The following is a 21,762-nucleotide window of genomic DNA, read 5'->3' as shown; positions in this document are numbered from 1 at the left end:
CCCTAAATCCTAAAAAACACTACCCCCACCACGACCCAGCCCCTACCCCAAATCCGTCCCCTACACTGAAATACTACCCTACACGAGCCCCCGACACTACCCTAAACCCTAAAACACTACCCTACACAAACACTACAACACTACTCTAAACCCTGAAACACCACACCAAGCATGACCCTCCCCCTGCCCCTACTCCCAGTCCACTCCCTACACTGAAACACTACACTGCACGACCCCCCCCCGACACTACCCTACACAAACATCACAACACTACCCTAATCCCTAACCCCTGCACGACCCTCCCTCATCCCCCACTCCTGTCCCTACACACAAACACGACCCTGCATGACCCACAACACTACCCTTAAACTAAAAACACTACTCTTCAAACAGAAACCCTTCAAAAATACACAGTCCCTCTTACCTCTCTCTCCTCGGTGCACGTCCCTTGTCCTCGTCTGAGATGATTGCGGGGGTGCCCTTTGCCCCGCGTGCCCCTGCTTCGATGCTGTTCTCACCAGGTCTCCTTCCACCACGCCATCTTGCGGGCCACCTCGTCAATGCAATTCCGTGCGTGCCTCCTCGTAACTCCAACAGCTGCCGTCATCCATACACGCATTACAACGCATGCGTTGTAACAGCGCATGCGAAGTAATAACATGCATAGTAAAGGCAACGCGTTATTACAGCACATGCGTTGTAACGCTTGCGTAGTAATGGTACGCGGTGTAATGACCACGTACAAATGGATGTTTACCCAACTGTAGGCCTCTAAGGCGGTGTTCCGTTACACGCAGCCCTTGTCCTATGCCACGCACACAGTAGAGTGCCGTTAGTGCCCCCAAGCACCTGCCCAAACAGTTGAATGCTAAGTTTGCTTGAGAAGGAGGGGGGCTGCGCCCAGACCACTGTCAGGAGCCACACCAACAATGCCGATGCAAAGCACAATTCAGCAACGTCTCCCCTAGTGATGTTAGGCTGCTTACTGTTTATACTGGCCCAACGAGTAACACACAGCACCACAACTCCGTGATCTGATGGAGACTTAATGCGTAATCTCCGAGGGGTGCGCCTCAATGGAATGTACAATACGCCTTCCTTATATCCCCTCGGTGTGTAACAGGCAGTAAGTCCATCCAATGCTTTTTTGATATTGTGCCTTTGTTGTAACGATATCCCTCCCTCGTGTATTTCTGCGTGCCTGTGAGCCCACTCTTTTGCCGCACACTCACCGCTGTAGCCACCATGGCCCTCCATGTATGCAGCAGTACCCCGCCGCCTGCTAGCAGAATTGGGGCAGAGCTCGTCGATGTGCTTAGATGATGCGGCTGCTACTGAACTATCTGGCGCTGAGCACTCAACCAGCTCAGCCTTTTCAGGCATGGAGCTCCGCCAACTTAGAGCCGATGAGACTCCAACTGGACGGCACCTTTGCACAGTTTCATGCCCTGGGCTCAATTTGTTTAGCCACCTGTCTCCATGCACGCACTTCCACAGGCAAGCAGGCCCTCCCCTGCGCCCCGACACAGACCGCTTATGTGGCTCGTCGCCGCCCCCCCCTCGGGAACCAGGGGCCACCTTTACCTGGAGCGTGCGTGTACTGAGTCTGTTCATCTCGCCGCTTGCCTGCGCAGCAGCCTCGGCCTGTCTCCAATCAGCAGCTTTCACGCAGGTTGTGCCACCGCCCCACTCCAGGCCGCATATGTTATCCGGCTCAATTTCGGCCAGAATCACATATTCCAGCGACGAATTACCAGGTGATCACTAGCTGCTGGGGTTTGGTAGTTTTAAAAACTGGAATGCATCCGTTTCTTTTAGTATTAATCAGGAGTTCGTCGGAGCTGTATTACTCCGTGGCCATCTTGGGTCCCGGCTAGCGCCGCCCCCCCCCCTCAAACTAGTTCTTTTGTAGTGTTTTCACTGGGTTAGTGTGTGTGTTTGTGTACAAATACTTTACACATTGCCATTCTCTTTGCACAGAGGTGTGCTGGGGTTATCATAGTTGTGTACCTTACTTACCCTGACTAGAGTGAGAGTCCCTATTTGGACAGGGTGTATTCAGACTTCCAACTAGATACCCCATTTTTAACAGTGCTCAATATAGGATACCTCACTCCTTTGTGACTCACTGGTATCTCCTAAGGGCCTTCTGACTGCTGCTGGAGAGTAGATATACACATTCTGGTTGATGTTTTGTGGTCTTGCTTTTCAATCAAGGAGGTTGAAATTGCAGTAGCACACTTATCGTTGGGTCCATGAAACCTCTCATTGGGGAAATGCTACCCACTGAGGTCCTCTAGGGGTAAACCGATTATTCACATCCTTACTGCAGCCAGACTTGTCACTGCAGGCCTTTAAAAGATGGAGACAATCACTTCTAAGGAGGTTGTTCTAAATAAATTGTAGGATAAGTGAGTTTGAAAATTGATAGAAAATTTGATCCAAGAGACAAATCATTCTTAGATGAGAACCAGCAGGCCACTGGATGATAATTTAGCAACTGCTAACATAGACCTTTTAATTTCTCCAGTACTCCATGCGAAGATCCTCTTAGAATAGCGTTGGAAAAGTGCTTCTCTTTTTTACAAGTCTTATGGTGTCTGTATTGTCATCAGAAGTACATCGCAGAATGATTATGTTGGGAAATAAAAAGAGACATTTGCAGTTTAAAGGGCTACGTTTATAGATTCCAAATGATTACTTCATGTTATGACCTCTTACAAACACATTAAAAAGAAAATCAATACATCAATTTAAAATGTAAACACTGCTTTAAAATAGCAACTAGATCAATTCTATACCATTACACTACAATAATCAATTAATTTACTTACACTAAAGGCTAAGCCCAACCATAAGAAATGCAACCACACCTGCTACCTCACCAGCCTCATGTTTAGAGGTGAGATAAGTACATGTAATGATTATTTCTGCAAAAATGTGATTTGTAGCAGGCCAACGCATGCCAAGTATTGGTTAGCTAATTGGCTCACTAGGCATGCGTTTACTCCAAGAAAGAGGACATAGGTAACAGAGCTGCTAACTGCAACTGTGTATGAACGACTGATCTTTGGTAAGAAAATCTCAACCTGTGTCTACAGAATCTAGTATAATACGCAGGGAAAACGCAGATGTGTAGATTTCATTCAGGTATTTTTATTACCGTTATTTTAAATTAATATTAACAAATCCTTTTCTAAAGAAAACATGAACGGCTGCAATGAGCATTGTAACATTTACATATACATATGTTAGTGCAAAATAATTTAGGTTATGTTGCAATTGATTTCAGTTTTCTCACACGTACATTTGAATAGAATGCTAGTAGGCTGAACACTAAGAGGAAAATATTTCACCATGCATGTTTAGAATATAATGAAAGTACACAACGCCCTTCTGTGAAAAGCATGCACGTGTCTTTCTCCAATTAGTTCTACATAGGGCATTTCTTTTGTTGATGCCACAGCACTGTTGGTATTAAGGTCATTTTACAAAGGGTTAACAGGACTCTTTTAGTGCAATGGTAATCTTATCATCTATCCCTTAAACTACACCCACAGTAGTAATCAAATTATAAAAAGTTTATTGGTTAGGAAGAAGGAATGATGTATGTGAACCACAAGAAATATAGTATTGTCAAGATTATTACGATTGTTTTTTGTTGGTTAGGCTAGAGTAACTTCGGTCAGACATAAAAAAAAAAATGCTATTTTGCATTATCAATTAGGACCACAGAAGTCCTTTCTAAGAATTTGCTCACAGATCTTAGTGAGAAAATCCATCTAAATGCATGTGAGATTACATTGTTAGATTATTATGCATATCAGTTGTGTTCTGAAGTTTAAAATGATTATTTGTTAAACGTTTTAAAAAGAATATGGAAGAAGGCATGAGAGCAGCTTTTCCTTGCTATTCTGTGCTCATGTTCTTGTCACAGCCTTTCCAAACGGTTTGGACTGAATATACGTAAAAAACAACTGTTATGGTCCGCAATAAAGGAGAAAACATCTATTGAAGCGGTCATGTGAGATCATCAAAAAAGATACACTAGTAGTTCTATCTTTTCGTGTAAGAAAGACAGAGAATCCCGCACACAACACATGGCACACAATCACAGGCTTATTTTTATACCACTCCCAGTTCACCAACATATTTCAATTACACTTAGTGCTTATTTTATGCCATCTGCCTCAACTAACATGAACCATTTACACATCAATGTTTTATGCCGGATTTTGTTCTTTGCTTCGCCATTTCCTTTATTTGACAGACTTTATCAGCATTTCAGCGATATCCACAAATACATTACAAATATATATTTTTTAATCAAACCCACAATTTTCCAGAAAAACAGCTGATGGTCTTGGAGAACACCAGTAATCTATGACAACAAACATGTAATCCTTCCTGAAATTACCTCAATATGCCATTTTTCACAAAAAACTTGACTTCACAGTACCAACCCTATATAATGGGCATGAAACAAATAACACTCGTTTTTGTGCAGAAACAATATTATTATTCCTGTTAACAAGGTTAAAAGCTGAGACATGGAACATTATATTTACAATAGTTGATAAGTGACAACAATAAATACTACCCCAGGGCCTAAAGCCAGAGTCTCAATTTCCCAATTTATAAATGCAATTCTATTGTAAGCATGTTGCATTGCATCATAGCTGCTTTTCAAACAATAAGATGTTTCTGCGCAGAAGAAAAGACAAAGTCCTCTGTATTATCAAATATCAGGGAACTTCGGAGCCAAGCAAAAACAGCAGTTCATGGCAGAAGATGAAGGTGAAAAAGTAGACACAAAGATCTGTGAAAACGTCCCCCATTTTGCTGTAAGTGTCCATAGAGCGGTTGATCAATTCTGAAGGGATTCCAGATAGTAGGAGAGCCGCAGTTAGCACTGTCGTTTTCATCTTCTTTTCCCCCTGAAAAACAGGTAGAAGTTTAATGAGTTTACTTTGTTAAGCAACCTTCCTATACCTATATATCAACATTGGCAGCAGGCCATGTTTAATGCAAGGGCCACAATTTGAAGTAACATTAGTTTTGAGAAATCTCAGATGATGACCCACACTACGCTAATGTGGGTATTCGCTTCATCGTACCATGATATTTCTTGTGAAATGATTAGTGTAGACACTGCGTCGAAAATGCACAATATTTTTTGTCTGGAGTATTTTTTTCCTCTGCACAAACGTTTGCTCCTGATGAATAGTTTTGTCTGTGTGTGTTTGCACGACACACCTTATATCCTTAGCTACACCTCACTGTTTGCCCGGTTCCCAGAGAGCTTGGACTGTAGGGATTTTTGTACACTGAGTGGGCCTACAATAACTTCATATAGCAAGAATGAAACCATAGGTTGCAATGTCACCCTGTGTCTCAAGCTTACGTTCAAAATTACACCATCATAACCTCCTGCCTAGGAGTTCTTGACTTGTAACCTGCTGAAACATTAAAACGATATAAAATACATTTACAGGCTTGGATGAATAAAGGACAGGTTTGAACAGATCTTCTAAAGAAATGCGAGCAAATGAAACATGGAGAAAAACATAAGCAAAAACAAACTGAAATTACCTGCTCTAACAGCACATTTTTAGTAAGGAAAAATGCACACAATTCCTCATTTTCTATCATTGCTATGTGATCTATGGTCAGCATTTGCTGGACCAGGAGAAAAACAGAGTAAAAATGCATCCTATATAAAATCGGGTTGTGAGAACCTATGTGGAGGAGCAATTGTCTGTCTTCTCATACTCCTGGGCCCCAAAGGGTAATATGCTAATTCAAGAAGCTGTAACCAACCTGCTGGTAGCAACATTCAGTGATAAAGTTGCAGGATGGGAAACCACAATAATCAAGTTATTTTTGCCACCTTGAAAAGAAAAAGCACAATTAACTGATCACAATACAGAGGCGAGAGGGGGGAAAAAACTGCGGTGGCATGGTGGGAAAAAAACGACGGCTAGGGATGCGACCTCAAACAATTATCAGTGACTGAAATTTGTTCAAGCATCCCACCACCATTTTTTTGTTTACTTCAGTGCGATGGGTATGCCCAGACGTGGTTCCCGTTCTCACTGTGCCACTGGGACCAAGCTGCACTGACGAAAGAGTCCAAACTAGGGCGTAACCGGGCTTTGGTTGCTTGTTTTCCGGTTCAAACAGACCTGGCTTGGCAGTTCAGACTGGATTGTACTTATTGGAGCAGGTTCAGGGCCGATTTGGATTTGGCCGAGCCTAATCTGAGGTGGCACTGTGGACAAAAATACAATGGGCTGGCATGTGGCCCGAGTAATTACCAGTGGCTACGATTAATTCAAACATCCTGCCTATCACTTTTTTTTTAGTTTACTTCAATGAAAAAACTAAACAAAGGTAATTTTTCTTCATGAATTGTGAGAAAGTGTAATTATGAAACTGTATTGTGATGCTACTTTAGTGTTAAGTATTAACATAAATCTCACCTACTTTTTCAGGGTTGAACCCAACATAAATATTCGTCGTTTTCTTCCAGTCAGAGTTCAAGTGTTTCCTTCGCCACTCAGATTTCTCCATATGTGGAAGGGTACCCTGGCCATATAACATTTCTTTCATCTGCCCTTACTTTCAAGAACAGGAAGTGCACGTAGGTTGTCTGCCGTTCTATAGCTCTACCTTTTATTTAATATCTATTTGGTCACTTCTTAAAAGTAATTCTAAACAAACAACAAACGCTATTGAACATTATATTAATGACGCAACTCTGTGAAAGGGGGTAGTAGGCACAGAAAAGAAACACAAGTTACGGAGGGCTCATTCCATAAGCTCCACACTGCTGATCCTCTCCTCAATACTCCCTCAAAACTGGTCTGGTCCTGGAGGAACTGCATGAGGGGTGGGGCTTTGCACAAACTCTGTCTGCTCTCAATGAGTTAATGTGGAGGCCAACTGCACCATCCGATGCAATCTGAACCAACGGCGTAGACCCCTTCATACCTGGAGATGACAGTGGCAGCGCCCATCTGACTTGGAGGAAGTGAAGTCAGGGGTGAGACTCTGGCAAGTGCTGGGACCATTTGTGCCAGGAAGAGGTGCTCATAGAAAGAGAATACAGTGTCTTTGGTGAAGATCCCCTGTCCAAATTTAGGTTACTTCGCTTACTGGTCACTGAGGAGGATAGCTCTAAAGGAGCAAGTAGAGGGCTTTTAATACGCAGAGATCGGCTATAGATGTAAAAACAGATTTGTAAGGCTGAAAAACGTTTTTCAAATTCCAATGAGGAGAACAAAACATGAAGTAGGCCAAGGCACTGTACTAGCTGCACTGCAAGACCTCTCTCTACGAGAGAATTTTGAAATCTATCACACAAAAAGAAAGTACTAACATGTTAGAAAGAGAGAATGATAGTATTTCCGGATGTGTGACTGGTCAGGGCAGATAGAGGAAAGAAGTTGCAGTCTGAGAAAATCACTGACCTGGGGTCAAATTTCTTATGAGTGCATCTAGACAAAGGAACAATTCTTGCTTGTGATATGTAAAGTGTCCAGCCTGCGACGGCAGAGACAGGTTTCTTCCTCCACGTTAAAAAGTGCACAAACCATATTCGTTGCAACCATAAAGAATTATATATCTTAGACACAAACTCCTTTGACTTTTTACACCGGACATCCCTTCATATCACCTAGGTTACTAACACCGGGATTTCCTGGTCACGTTCCTCTTTGTGTTTGTCATGGAATAATTAAGCAGCAGGCCTTTTTCTGAACAACCTCTGGGGGAAGAAATATAAATTCCTGCCCCATGTTCACATTTCTGTGATAAGCTAATTCTACGCCTGCCTTAAAGCTAACTGATTTGGAACAATGGAGGAATAGGGGTAAGAAAATAATTTTTTATGTACATGTTTTCCAAAAATGTCAAAGACATTCTTGCAATGCAATAATAACTTTTTGATGGAAAACGGTTCATCAAAACGCTATTTTCCTGCGTGTACCTATTTATTTTTCTTTCTTAAAGAAAGTGCGTGACTAGAGAGCTTGCACATTCAAAATACTGTATTGTACTAAGAAGGGCAGGGGCCATAAGCATACATTAGAATATAGCATAACAATTTAGGCAAATACTAAACAAAATATAGGCGAAAATATGGCAAAGGGCAAGGCAGTCCCTCTGGGTCATTGCATTAGGGCGAGTTTGCGAACTAGAACTAAACAAGTGACAGGGCAACAAGCAAGGGGTTGAGAGGAACAATGCCAAAAAGTACCTCAATCCAAGCGTGACCTGAGGAAGAACTATAAAAAAACTGACCCCAAGAGAAAGTTAACAGACCTGCTGACCAATGGGAAGCAAGGAAATCAGACAGATTATCACCAATCGACAGCGAGCTCTAAAAAGCAAAATAACTATGCCAGATGGAAATATGACCAGCACAGTAGTCTAATAAAAGTCTACTGTAACACATACTCCAATGTTTTGGCTAAATTCTTTACAAAATTAGTACCATATGTCTGGTGCTTACTTTGTATAAAACAAGCATTGGCATAGCCAATAGGTCTCGCCTTTGGGACCTTATAAGTGTTTTGCCAGACCTATTACCTTTGTCAATATGTTTAAACTATGTTGTAGAGCAGTGTCCCAAGAGACGCATTACTGTTTCTTTCAGAACGTGTAGTCCCTCCTCCTGCGCCTCTGAATAAAACCGATGTCTGCACAATCTAAACCAGACATTTCTATTATTAGGAAATGCAAATCAACCAATGGAGGAACTGGCTCCGATTGTCAACTGCAAAGCGAGTTTTCCAAATGAGAACCAGCCCTGGCTACCAATGAATAGAGTGCTTAGAAGTGGACTATCCCCGCAGCCAGCACTGCACAAAAAATGCTGCATATTACTGGATTGTTCACGACACACACTCTTGCAGTCCACACAGAGAGGTGTCCAAGAAAACAGACCTCACACTTAATTTCAACGCCAGCTTACCCACTGAACCTACGTGTGTGACCCTGAGCACATACCTTTATCCAGTTTGACTCATAAAAGACGAACGCTCAAAGAGTCCAGAGATGCGCTACACTTTAATAATCTTTAATAAACCATTCATCGAGAGGAGCCTAGCGCGCAACCAAGATGGCCGCGTAGGTGCGAGGCTCCCGAGGACCTCCGCGACCTCCTAGGACTATCCTGAACATATCCTGTCCCAGATGAGGGGACTGTGTTGGTGAGCCTGAGCTGAGGTGGCGCCCGTTTTCCGCTTCCAAATCGGACCTCGGACACCGACTTTAGCACCGATTGAGGTTTGCGGCCTTCTCCTAGCCGAACCCCGGATTTGCGTTGTGGGGCGATCCAGTGGCGAAGTGAATAACAGCGGCGGACAGGGCTTGGTGGCTCGCGTAACCCGCACTTTCGCTTTCGCACCCTCCTTGCTGTCTATGCGAGGTTGGGTCGCGGGGCTTTGTGTGTTGGTGTGGCCTCGCTGGGGGACCCTGCCTGCCCGCCGGCTGTGATCCGCCCCGCAGATCTGGGGTGGCACCCCCCCGGAGCCCGTGGACCGGCTTGCCCGCCCTTCACGACGTGGCTGGTGCGACCGGGAGACTGGGACCATGGCCACGAAACAAGATGGCGATCGGGCAAAGGTAAAATCGACCCGGCGTGGCGCAGCCCATCAGTCCAACAGCATGGATCGCTATACCCTCCAGAAGGGATCTCCTGAGGTGCCACGCAGGTCCCCTGAGGGCCCTACTGATGCCCCTGATCTGCCCACGGATCTGACTCTGCGGGATGTCATGGGCGCCATCGCCGAGATGAAGGCCTCTGTGGGCCAGCGTTTTGACACACTGGCGCAGAAGATCGACTCGGTCCTCGTAGATGTTGGCCTGGTAAGGGCCGATCTCTCCAAGACCAACGACCGAGTCGATTCTTTGGCCCACACCGCATCGGGCCTTACGACAGATGTGGCGGCCCTACAAACGGAGGTGCGCCGGCTTGCTCGGGCGAGTGCGCTGATGGATCGCCGCCTGGAGGACTCCGAGAGTCGGGCCCGGAGGAACAACATCCGTATCATCGGGGTGCCTGAGGGACGTGAGGAAGCGGCGGCGGACCTTTTCGTGGAAGACCTGATTGTTACCCATCTCCAGCCACGGGGGCTGAGTAAATTCTTTGCTGTGGAGAGGGCCCACAGGGTTCCCGGGGGAAGGCCTAAGGTCGGAGCCGCTCCGAGACCTCTCATCGCCCGGATTTTTAATTTTCGGGACAGAGACGCTATCCTGCAATCCTCCAGACTACAGGGACCGATTAGACTTGATAATATGGACATTAATTTCTATCCTGATTTCACCCCTGCGGTCCAGAAGCAGAGACTGAGCTTCCTTGGTGTCAAGCGCCGTCTTCGGGACCTAAATCTCAAATACGCCATGCTTTTCCCAGCTAAGCTGCGAGTGGAGGTGGAAGGTCGCACACACTTTTTTGATCGTCCCGAAGCGGCCGGGGACTGGCTGGATACTCTGTCTGGAGATCGGGATCGGGGTGGCGGGGGGGGAGCGGCCGGGGGAGAGGGCTCGCCGGATCAAGACTGAGGGACTAATATTAGGCCTCGCTCGGGACAAAAATGATGCCACTTTTGACCATACGTCAGATTGCTTAAGTTCCCCTCCTATGGAGGTTGTGTGGGGTCTCTTGGGGGTTCTCCCTCCTCCTCTGGGGGTCTAGTTAGTTCAACTATCTATGGGGCGACAGGCACACTGCACGTTGGGGGGGCTGTCTGGGCTCATGCAGGGGTGCAGGGAGGGGGGAGTTCTGTTGGGGTGGGTGGGCAGGGATGGGGTGTTGTTCGTTATTATCACAAGGCAAGCCTTTTTTGTGTTGGTTCTACTGTGCTCTCGGGGGGACGAATGATGGTTTCTGTGTATGATGGGGGGTAGGGAATTAACTTTGTTGTCTTGGAACGTTAATGGACTGGGGGACAGGATCAAACGAGGTGTGGTCCTACAGTATCTGAAGCGACTCTCGCCCGATGTGGTCTTCCTGCAGGAGACACACCTTATTGGCAATTCCTTCTGCGCCATGAACCGGCGTGGCTACCGCCTCGTGGCCCACTCGGGCTTCACGTCTGGCTCGAGGGGTGTGGGTATCATGGTAAAGAACTCGCTCCCGTTAGAAATTGATGAGGTGCTCCACGATGACAGGGGACGTTACACTGTCTTGGTGGGGAGAATGGAGGGCAAAGTGGTTGTCTTTGTGTCAGTGTACGTCCCACCGGGGTTGCAGTCGACCACCTTTGCAGACCTGGGGCGCCTCCTCCTTGGCCTTCCGGGGGGGCTTCTGGTGGTGGGGGGGGGATTTCAACGCGGTGGTTTCTGGGACTGTGGATCGGCAACCCCCTAGGGACCTCCCCCGGGCACAGGCGTGGCTATCCGGCCTCTTGGATACACTTGGATTGGTGGACTGCTGGCGCTTAAAACATCCCACGCAGCTGCAATACACTTTCCACTCGGGGGCCCATGGTAGTCTCTCACGGCTTGATTATGCCCTTGTCCCGGCGGCCTATGTCGGGAGGGTGGGGGAGGTGCGCCATTTGGCACGGGGTATCTCGGACCACTCCCCGCTTCTGTTGCATTTTGATGTCTTTCCGAGGGGGGAGAGCAGGGTGGTCCCAATCAATTCCTGGTACCTGCGCGACCCCACCATTCGCGCTGACTTGATTAAATCCCTCTAGCGCTATTTTGATGAGAATGTGGGGTCAGTGCCTTCAGCTATCTCCCTGTGGGAGGCCTTCAAAACAGTACTTAGAGGGGAGGCCCTATCCCTTATTTCCCACGCCCGGAGGCGCGAGCGGGAGGAGGTGACCCGGGTGGAGGCTGAAATAGCTGAGCTGGAGGGTAATCTAGAAGATGGGGTGACGGATGCTGCACTACATGTCCTCCAGCTCAAACAAGCGGCTTATAGGGCCCTCGTTACGGAGGCGGCCAGGGGCCTTAGTAGAGAGCAACAGGGGCGACTGTATGATGTGGGTGATAAGGCTGGTAAACTGATAGCGTGGTTGGATAAAAAGGAGAGAGCGAATCGTGTGGTCCCGCTGATTGAGAAAACGAATGGTGTGTGTGTAACTGAGCCAGAAGAAATTGTCTCCTGTTTCGTGGATTATTTCCGCGAGGTGTATTCCCCGGTCTTTTCTTGCTCGGAAGAGGATTCCCGTGCCCTGCTCAGGGATATCGCGCTGCCTTCCCTTTCCGGGGAGGACAGGGTGTCGCTGGACGCCGCTCCCACCTCCGACGAAATCGCCCTCGCCATACGCTCGGTCGCTTCTGGCAAGGCCATGGGCCCGAACGGTATCCCTATCGAGCTGTATAGGCTGCGACCGGATACATTGGCGCCTCACCTCCGCGCAATGTTCCTCGCGGCCCACTCGCTGGGCTCCCTCCCGCTTGACCAGCGTCTGGCTACAATCGTGGTGATCCACAAGGAAGGGAGACCTCGGGATCGGGTTACTTCTTTTCGGCCTATCTCACTACTGAATGCGGAGCCCAAAATTCTCGCTAAGGTACTCGCCAATCGGCTGGTCGGTGTGGTGGGAGATCTGGTTCATCAGGACCAGTCTGGCCTTATTCCCCATCGCAACACAGCCCTTAACCTGCGGCGTTTGCATGGGGTGCTTGCGCGCGTCCCATTTATACGGGAACCGGCCATTTTGGCGTCCTTAGACGCCACCATGGCGTTTGACACGCTTGAGTGGCCATACATCTGGGCGATGCTTGCGAAGTTCGGATTTGGCCCAGGATTCATCAGTTGGGTCAAATTGTTGTATGCGGGCCCATTGGCGCAGGTGGTCGTGAACGGAAGAGTATCAGCCCCGTTTGAGCTGGGCCGGGGCACGCGACAGGGCTGTCCCTTGTCGCCGCTTCTTTTTGCGCTTGCCTTGGAGCCCCTGGCGGAGTGGCTGCGGTGGGAGCCATCCATCCGTGGTCTCCGTTGGACCCCCGAGTATGAGGACCGCGTATCCCTATACGCTGATGACATCCTTCTGTACCTAGCCTCCCCACGTAAATCACTTATAGTGCTAGTTGATGTTTTACACTCGTTTGGTCGTAACTCCGGTCTCGTCATCAACTGGGCTAAATCGTGTGTGTATGTTCTCTCTGGGGAGGCTCCTATTCTCCCGCGGGGCTGTCCGATCCAGATCGCCCCGCAGGGATTTCGGTACCTGGGTGTCTTCATTACTCTGGACCCGGAGGCCCGGTATGAACGGAATCTGCTTCCCCCCCTCCAGCGTCTGCGGGTAGATGTCGCACGCTGGCGGCGCCTGCCGCTTTCGCCGCTCGGCCGGGCGGCATTGTTCAAGATGATGTCTCTGGCGCGTTTCCTGTACACTTTGCAGAACACTATGGACTTGGTCCCGGCGCGCTACTTCCGTGAGGTGGAGAGTCTGCAACGCCGCCTGTTCTGGGATGGGAGGCCGCGCATTGCTCTGGCGAAGCTGACGCTCCCATGGTTTGACGGGGGGATTGCCCTCCCGGATATTAAACGGTACTATTGGGCCTCCCAGCTCGCTGCCATTAACCATGGCCTCTACGGGCCCGCCTTAAACCCGGCATTTGAAATGGACAAGATGCTCCTGCCAGGTGGCGACTACAATCGAGCGCTCTACTCTAGCACGCCCGACGCTCGTCTGACGGGCCCCACGCGTGTCATGGTGCAAGTCTGGCACGCGGCCAATGCAGCTATGGGGTGGAAGGACCGTTTGACCCGGGCATCACCACTATACGCGTCTGAGCGGTTAGGTTCCCTGTGGACCTCTAAGGGCTTTGAGAAGTGGGACATAATAGGTATCAGTAAAGTGGGGGATCTTTGGACGAGGGGAGGATTTAAAACGTTCGATATGCTGCAGACGGAATTTCAGTTGCAGGGCAGTGAATACTTTCGGTATTTGCAGGTCCGTCATGCGCTGGGCTCCGTCTTCTCGGACGTTGCCTCCATCCCGGAATATTCCCCCCTGGAGGATAGAATGCTGGATGGGCACGTCCCGGACAGCACGATCTCACTTATATACAAAAAGCTGATAAACGACCGCTCGGGCCTGTTGACTGCCCTTCGTGCGGCTTGGGTTGCCGACGGGCTGGAGTTGGACGACGAGGACTGGACCTCCGCGGTGGCCTCCCCGAAGGAGGTGGCCATACCGGCTCGCCTTCGCTTCGTCCAGCTCAAGATACTCCACCGGGTCTACATGACGGGGCCAAAGCTTCTGCGTATGGGCTATGCTGGAGATGGGTTGTGTAAGCGTGGGTGTGGTGCTTTGGGGACCTTTATGCATATTTTGTGGGAGTGCCCGGAGGTAGAGGGGTTCTGGCGTGGTGTACATGAGGTGCTGCGACTGGTTACGCATGTGGCGCTGTTGCCTGAAGCGAGGAGATGCCTGTTGAATGTGTGGGAACCGACTGATTACTCGGCGCCGCAGACGTGGTGGGTGACTCTAGGATATATGATAGCCAAGCGTGATATTGCTCAACTGTGGGGATCCCAGAGGCCCCCGACGGTCTCGGCCTGGAAAGAACACATGGACTGGTGCATGTTTCGAGAAAAGGTGGTTATGTGGCGAGGGGTAAGCCTGGGACATGGGTGAAAGTATGGGGCCCCTGGAACGCCTACCGAGGGGGTATCTGTGCACCACCGCTGCTGCCTGATGCCTCGCCAGCCCCATCCCCTTAGCCGACTCATTCCCCCGCTGCCGGGCATTGGGTTCCCCCAGTCCTCGCTTTGTTCTCTTCCCCCTCTTCACACTTCTGTGTATAGTTGGGATCCCCCCTCTAGGGGAGCACGTGCTGCTATTTTTGATTGTGGGTTGCCTTGTGGGTGTGGTTTTAATTTTTGTTGTTCTTAATTTAAAATGAAACCGCATAATGGGGCCTGGATGATGTGGCTTTTGACATTGTTACCTACTGAGAAATGCTCCTCCGTAATACCACGTGTTCTATAAATGTATGTCGTATGTTCCTATCATTGCTAGCGGCCGGCCGGAAGGTTGTGGGCCCATACTTGTATACTTTTAAGACCTGTAATAAACGGTTTCAAAAAAAAAAAAAATAAATAAACCATTCATCAATACTGGACTCGTATTTCACCACGCAGCAGAAAAGTGCGACATGCGCAAATAAGCGCTTGGATATGGTTTATGTAAATACGAAGTATCTTCATACGGGACATACTACAAATATAACACAGTGTAGATGTGATGTAGCCCTGATCCCCTCTGCAAATCATAACACAATGTGTCTGTGTGGTGAGGGCGGAAAATACAATTAAGATTTAAACACACCACAAATCCCTGCCCTTGTTAGTCTAAAATATGAAGTGAACTGCCTCAGACCCCGCTTTTAAGCACCTCTTTTCGCAACCAGAAAGAGAAAACTGACAACCCCCGTACCAGAAAGGAACGGCTGACACAGCCATAAGGAACCCCATCACTTTTACAACATGAAACCTGCTCTTCCAACTAAGGTTTTGAAACCCTGCTGTTTTGATGGCCCCGTGGTCCTTTGTGTGGAGGGGTTCTCTTTTGGAAAAAGGGGCACAGAACTGTTTAATTGGGTCGAAGAGCCACATGGGGCGATCCCGGACCGAGTGAGAGGCACAGAGACCACGCCGGAGACGGTCGTGAAAAGAGAAGGCAGGAGAGGTAAGGGGGCACAGGTAGGAGCAACGCAGCGCTGAGAGAAGAACGAGGAGGCAGCCACGTTAAGGTCTGTGCATCAGGTCCCGTGCTAAAGTGAGATAAAACAATGCGTCCACCCTGGATAAGTACACCGACGTGTGGCGGACAGCATAAGTGCGTGCACGCGCTGGGCATGAAAGTGGTGAATAGTGCTTCGTAAACTTTGAGGAACAACGAGATTACTCAGAAGATTTTCTCGGCGGAGGGACCAGCACCAAATAATATAACAGGTCTGTGCGTGTTTGGAGGGGTCTTCCCAGTACCCCCACAAAAGAAACGCATACTTACCTACCTAAACATTGTTGGAAATAGCGAGCAGAGGGCTTGACGAGGTTTCACGGAAAAGCTTAATAAATGTTGCCAGACGTTTTTTATGGGGAAGTAGCAGATCAAAATACGTCTATGTGAATAACTTGTACTACAGTCTTCATTCAGGTCAAATTGGGAGGCAGGGGTTCTAAAGCTAGTGAAACAGTGAAAGCTTAAGCTAATTAGAAAAACAGATGGCCCCTGAGCACACTGCTGCTCAAAAAAGCACGAGGATGAAGGTTAAAGCGAGTTAGAACAAGCAGCCGCAAAAGTGAACCAGACCGCCATCTGTTTCTAATTAACGCGACCGCAAGACAGGCAAATGTAAACAAGCGCGGGCGCGATAATTGGAAATGGATGGCGCAGCTGCTCACTTCCGCAAGGTAAACGCCATACATGCACGAGTGCTCATTGGAAACAGTGCAGTACATGCACGATGTGCCCAAAAAGTCCTGAGTGATTGCAAGAGGTCATCTCCTAAGCAGCACTTGCGCGCTGCATTAGGCTCGACCTAAAAATATAGGGGCCCAACGTTTATGGAATACAGGTGTTCAAAGCATGGATGAGTCAAGACTGTAAAAACCCTTTTAATAAAATTAATAAATGCATGGTGACTAGAACGTACTCATTGATGTACTAATGCTAATGTGCACAAAGCCTTCTCTGACTGTACCACTAATCACTGTTGTACTTGAACAGTTGCCATTGATTAGGACTTGACAGATTTGCTTACTGATCGTTGCCAACATAGAATCAAATCCATTAATTAATTCGGTTAAAGAACAGCTTCCATTTGTAACACTTGTTATTAAATATTTAAAAATCACAAATAAATCACAATGAACACTCTAATCTTTATTGGAAGACAGCGGGTTATTTATAACAGGAGTAATATATTTGTACCTCTTGCATTTGCAACAATCCTGGCAGTTACAAATTTAAATCAGTCTCAGGCACTGAATAAAATGAATATGGGTGAGCATTATTGAACTAACAATGGTTCTTGGAACTGTCCGAAAGCTTCCACAGAGAGAGAAACGGGGTGAAGGCATCTAGTTCAGTGGCTATGACCTCTAGCTGGCACTTTACCCACAATATGGAATCAAGTATGTTTCCTAATGTTTATTGTTCGGCAAGTTTCGAACTCGGCCATCAGCAATTCATGAACTCATTCCTTTGCAGCAAGTGGCGTTTTACAGCTCTGGTATAGGTCATACATTAGTGTGCTTATCTATTTATTTTTTACAGTTCTATACTGTAAAATTATGAATCCTTGAAATGCCGTTTTCAGTATTTACAACAAATGTCATCCAACATCTCTCACATAGGACACACTATACCAACATCCTTCCAAACATATAACCTGAAAGGGCGCACAGGAAGTTAATTTAGGTTGTAGTGCTTTGCAGGCTTGTCAGGAGTATGATTTGGTGTACAAATGTTGCAATACAATAGCTGAACAAATTCTGACCTCTGGTTATAGCTCGTTCTCTCTTTAGACTCCATGCCCCCCTGACGTTCAGTGCATGGCTGCTTTAGCATCACTGTCAAACATTTCTGATCAGACTGAGCTTATAAACTCTTTTTGGCAACAAGAGGTTGTAATATCCTATGTTAAACAATTTCAAGATAGACCAACTACTTTGGCAGTAAATCTTGGCAGTCACCTAAACTTTAGATCTTCTCTATTAACATGTAAAAAAGGCTCCTGGTAAAAGAATGCGATAGCTCGTTCACTTTCTTGCTGATGTAATTGATATTCCAATGGTCAATTGGAGGCAGACATTTCCACGGCTGCACATTTTATCAAGAAGTGCACCATAAAATATTCATTCTTGTCAAACAAATATGGATTGGCTTTTCTACTTGCTCTCAATTTTGCTCTATTGCAAAGTGCACTCATAATGATGTAAACGTTAGACTAGATCTTATGTCTTACGAATACTTAGAGGTATGCTAGAATCTCCTTACGTTGATCAAGGTTTGGATGATATAGGTCTAGTAAACAAAAATGTAGAATAAACTTCCATCTCTTTTGATAGGGTTTTCTAGTAGAAGTGGCTACTGTCGGTCCTAAAACTTCCATGCAGTCTTTTGTTAGCCTCAAAAGCCAGACTACAGATTTTCAACATCAAGCTGCTAGGCTCTGGGATTACTAGGCAAAATGAATCTCTCTTATTCGGTCTTTAACTCCTTCACACCACGCACTCATAACCAGCAGACTGTACTACGGTAATGCCCTCTATGTTGAATCAACAAAGCCCTGCTACACAAGCTCCAAACCATCCAGAACACTGCAGTCAGACTCGTCCTCGGAACCCCACGACATGAGCACATGACCCAGCACCTATGAGAACTCCACTCTCTCCCCATCGAGAAGAGAGTAACCTTCAAGCTACTCACCCACGTCTACAAATCCCTCCACAACATCGGACCCAAATACTTCAACGAAAGAGTTTCCTTGCACGATCCCAAAAGGAACCTCCGCTCTGCCGACCTCGCCCTGGCAGAGACCCCACGCTTCAGCAGAACCAGAGCAGACGGAAGAGCTTTCTCCTACGTCGCAGCAAAGAACTGGAACAAGCTCCCAGTCAACATCAGACGCTCCCCTACCCTGCACACCTTCAGACACGCACAGGTGAGTAGCGGGCTTTATACACCCCTGATTAATTGATTGATTGATTGGTTCACTCTCTACTTTTCCCTCTTCCCTCTCTGGTAAACAATGTTATAAACACTGCCAAGAAAAGACCCAAGACATCTGGTAAAGAAATCATATATGAAATCCAGCACTACATCACTCATAGAAGAACACTAACAATCATCTTGAAGTGTGAGGACTGTTTTTTTTAGCCCATGTGGTGTGAAGCAAAGGAGTGTTAAAGTGCAGAGAATTGTTCAATGCCAAAGTCTTGTAAGTGAATCCCTCCACTATGACCAATTGGGTTACACAGAGGAGAAGCTTGGCCATTAGGAGTTTTCTGAAGTTGTAAAGGGATCTATTTGAGGTTTACCCTAACTTGGAATGTGCCTTTTGGTTTCCTTTCTTTCCAGTTTGCGGCAATGCTTCTTGTTCCAGTCACCAATTTCTCATCATCACTTGTTATCCGTCACCACTAATTACTGTGCTAAATGTATTATACTGATCATATTCTGAACTTTGTGGAGTTTGTCTATTCTTTCTTCTAAGCAATTAGCAGGAACACTCTACATCCAAAACAGGAGAATAATAGAATGCTCCGAACACTCGTAAAGTGACACTAAGCCTTAAATAAAATGTAAGCCTATTCTTATTAAAACGGCATCACTAGAATCCTTAGTTTAACGGAGAAGGTTCTGAGGCCGCTTGATAAAAACTACTGGGCTCCTACCCTTTTCAAATAAGAATGCTAATTTCGTAAGTGGTACTTTCGGTGGAGAACTGAATGTGAAAAAGCAACAGCTCCTAGAAAATAATTTCAACTCTAATGTTAGGAGAGTTCTGCAATCTTCCCAAATTACACCGACTGAAGTCTGCATACTCCATGCCATATTACAGTTCAAAATCTACAATATTCTGGCATTTGCAGATTTCGGTTTCCAATGTTAAGGATTTCGAACAATCCTGTCTCCCAATTGCCGAAGCCTCCTCCGTAAAGCTACCGTGTAGCTTCTGCCTTCTTAGAGAGTCTTATGACAATTTTTCATGATGGGAACCCACAATTCTCTTAATCGCTTTGGTCATTTGTTACAATTGGTAGATTGATTTTAAATGCATGATCCTACCTTTGGAAAATACTTTGACAATCCCATGAACGCCAGTTGTAGAGTTAGAAATGGAGCAAAAATAGACTGTGAAGAGAGGAAAAAAGCATATGAATGAAACAGAACTGCTAACTCAACATTTATAAACATAAAATAGCATTCAGTATTTCCATAGTAAAGGACCAATTTTAAGAGTATGCAACAGCGTAACCGTTTTGTCTCCATTTATTCAGCAAATGAAACTCAAGAGACATTAGCAATTGCCCAGTATTTCTTAAAACGGTACATGCTGACATAAAGTCTTAAATAATTATCCCATGCTATACACAGCCCTTTACTGAAAAATAAATAAATAAAAAGCACTAAAATATGTTTAATGAAATAACCCTCGTTCCAGACTCCCATATAGTTTACAAGAAATTATGCTCAAAGTTGTAAATGACCTGTGCTCTGCAGGAAAAAAACACCAATCTCAAAAATAGGAAAAGGCCTTGCACATGAAAGCTAGAGGTCAAGATGAAAGTGAGAGAAAAATGTAAAAAAAACAAAAACATATCATCAAAGACAAGTTGGCCAAGAAACAATAAAATGAAAACGTGTTCCTTTCCAGGAAATTTTATGTTAAAATAAATAAATCCACTGAATTGCCTGAATGAGCCACCAAACCTGTATTCAGAAAAAATATTAACTCTTTGAAAAATAGGAAAAGAAATGTTGAGAAGATTAGCCCACTCCCAACTTACAAACCGATTATTTTCGACAGTGACACTGAAACGTGCAAAGGAATGGTTTTGATTTGAGCGTGTCTCCAACAAAGAGACACACAAATACCTATCAGACAAGACCAACACACAACTAATGAAATACTATTCCTTTAAACACTGTTAAATTTTTCTCCAAACGCCTTATCTACATCGCCCATCAAAAACTCTTATATCTTTCTTCAACCACATCTGGGAGAATGCTATCAACGTCTTGCAACAAACAGCCCAGTAAAATATTGAGCAAGTTAAATGCTAACAATACAAAAAATAAAATCTTGGATCCAGAATTCTTAAACGCAACAGTCATCATCCTTAATGTTAAGACAACAAAGATTGAAAAATAAATAGCTATACACTGGATAATTTTGGTATCTTGCTAACCAATTCACCACCCTCAGCCTAACGTACCAAACAGGTTGTGTGGTTTATAGTACAGCATAGAAACCATCATGAACAGTTTAGAAGAAGCTCTCTACTGGACAGGTGAATGTTGGTCTTCTTGTCTGCGATCTCTAGAGTTTTGGACCCAACTGCACACTAAAATGGTGTTGCATATTGTAAACTTGCAAATGCTTTCATGTGAAGCATCTGGGCCAATTTTCCTCGTTCCTTACCAACACACATAATCAGCTGGTAAGGACCAAGGACATAGCTTTGTGTTATGTGGTGCTCTTTAGGTTTCAATGCCACTGTTATGTGATGCTCTCCTTAGTTTCCAATGCTTTCTCTGTTGCTGTTGATCTTATACCATCCCACAGAAGGATTCCAGTGGTTCCATGTATATGATTCTACTCACGGATAAGCAGAGGACAACCAACTGTACTTAATTATTTCCTAACAAAAACATTCATCACTCAAAACAAGTTTAACAAAACAGAATCCAGTATGGCTAAATCTTTTAAGATTTCAACACGCTAAGACGGAATCCCTAAATTGTATTACTGTAATCTTTAAAATTGGCAAACCGCCTATTCATGTGCATACCAAAGTCTTTACAATCTTACAATCCAAAACATAGATGCCCACTTTAGTCTAAAGGTACATTTTTCAGTCAAATAATCCAGGTTTCAGCGTTATTCCCTAAAAAAATCAAATGGCAGATTCACTGAAAAAAATGAAGGTTAAAGTGACGTAGTTAGATGAAAATGTCAGTTAAAACGTAATATTTTCATATCTAAAAACAACTGAAATGCACTACTTATAGTGAACGGAAGTGACTATAACTTGTGCCATTGCCATGCACAGTG

General features: G+C 45.9%; 1 protein-coding gene across 2 annotated transcripts in view; it reads right to left on the bottom strand.

Annotated features, from left to right (window-relative positions):
- Positions 1 to 3,136: 3,136 nt before the first annotated feature.
- CAMLG (calcium modulating ligand) overlaps positions 3,137 to 21,762 on the bottom strand; it is a 74,649-nt gene continuing 56,023 nt past the window's right edge. For both annotated transcript variants that reach the window (XM_085617985.1, XM_085617986.1), the window contains exons 4-5: positions 19,773 to 19,838; positions 3,137 to 4,937 (exon numbers count right to left, since the gene is read on the bottom strand). In XM_085617985.1, coding sequence (XP_085474111.1) covers positions 4,746 to 4,937; positions 19,773 to 19,838 — 258 coding nt within the window. In that variant the 3' untranslated portion in view covers positions 3,137 to 4,745. The remainder of the gene's footprint in view (positions 4,938 to 19,772; positions 19,839 to 21,762) is intronic.

The sequence above is a fragment of the Triturus cristatus genome, chromosome 7, assembly GCF_964204655.1.
Source record: "Triturus cristatus chromosome 7, aTriCri1.1, whole genome shotgun sequence".
NCBI classification, from domain to species: Eukaryota; Metazoa; Chordata; class Amphibia; order Caudata; family Salamandridae; genus Triturus; species Triturus cristatus.
The sequence above is the reverse complement of the archived record's forward strand: the minus strand, read 5'-3'. Positions and strand labels throughout refer to the sequence as shown.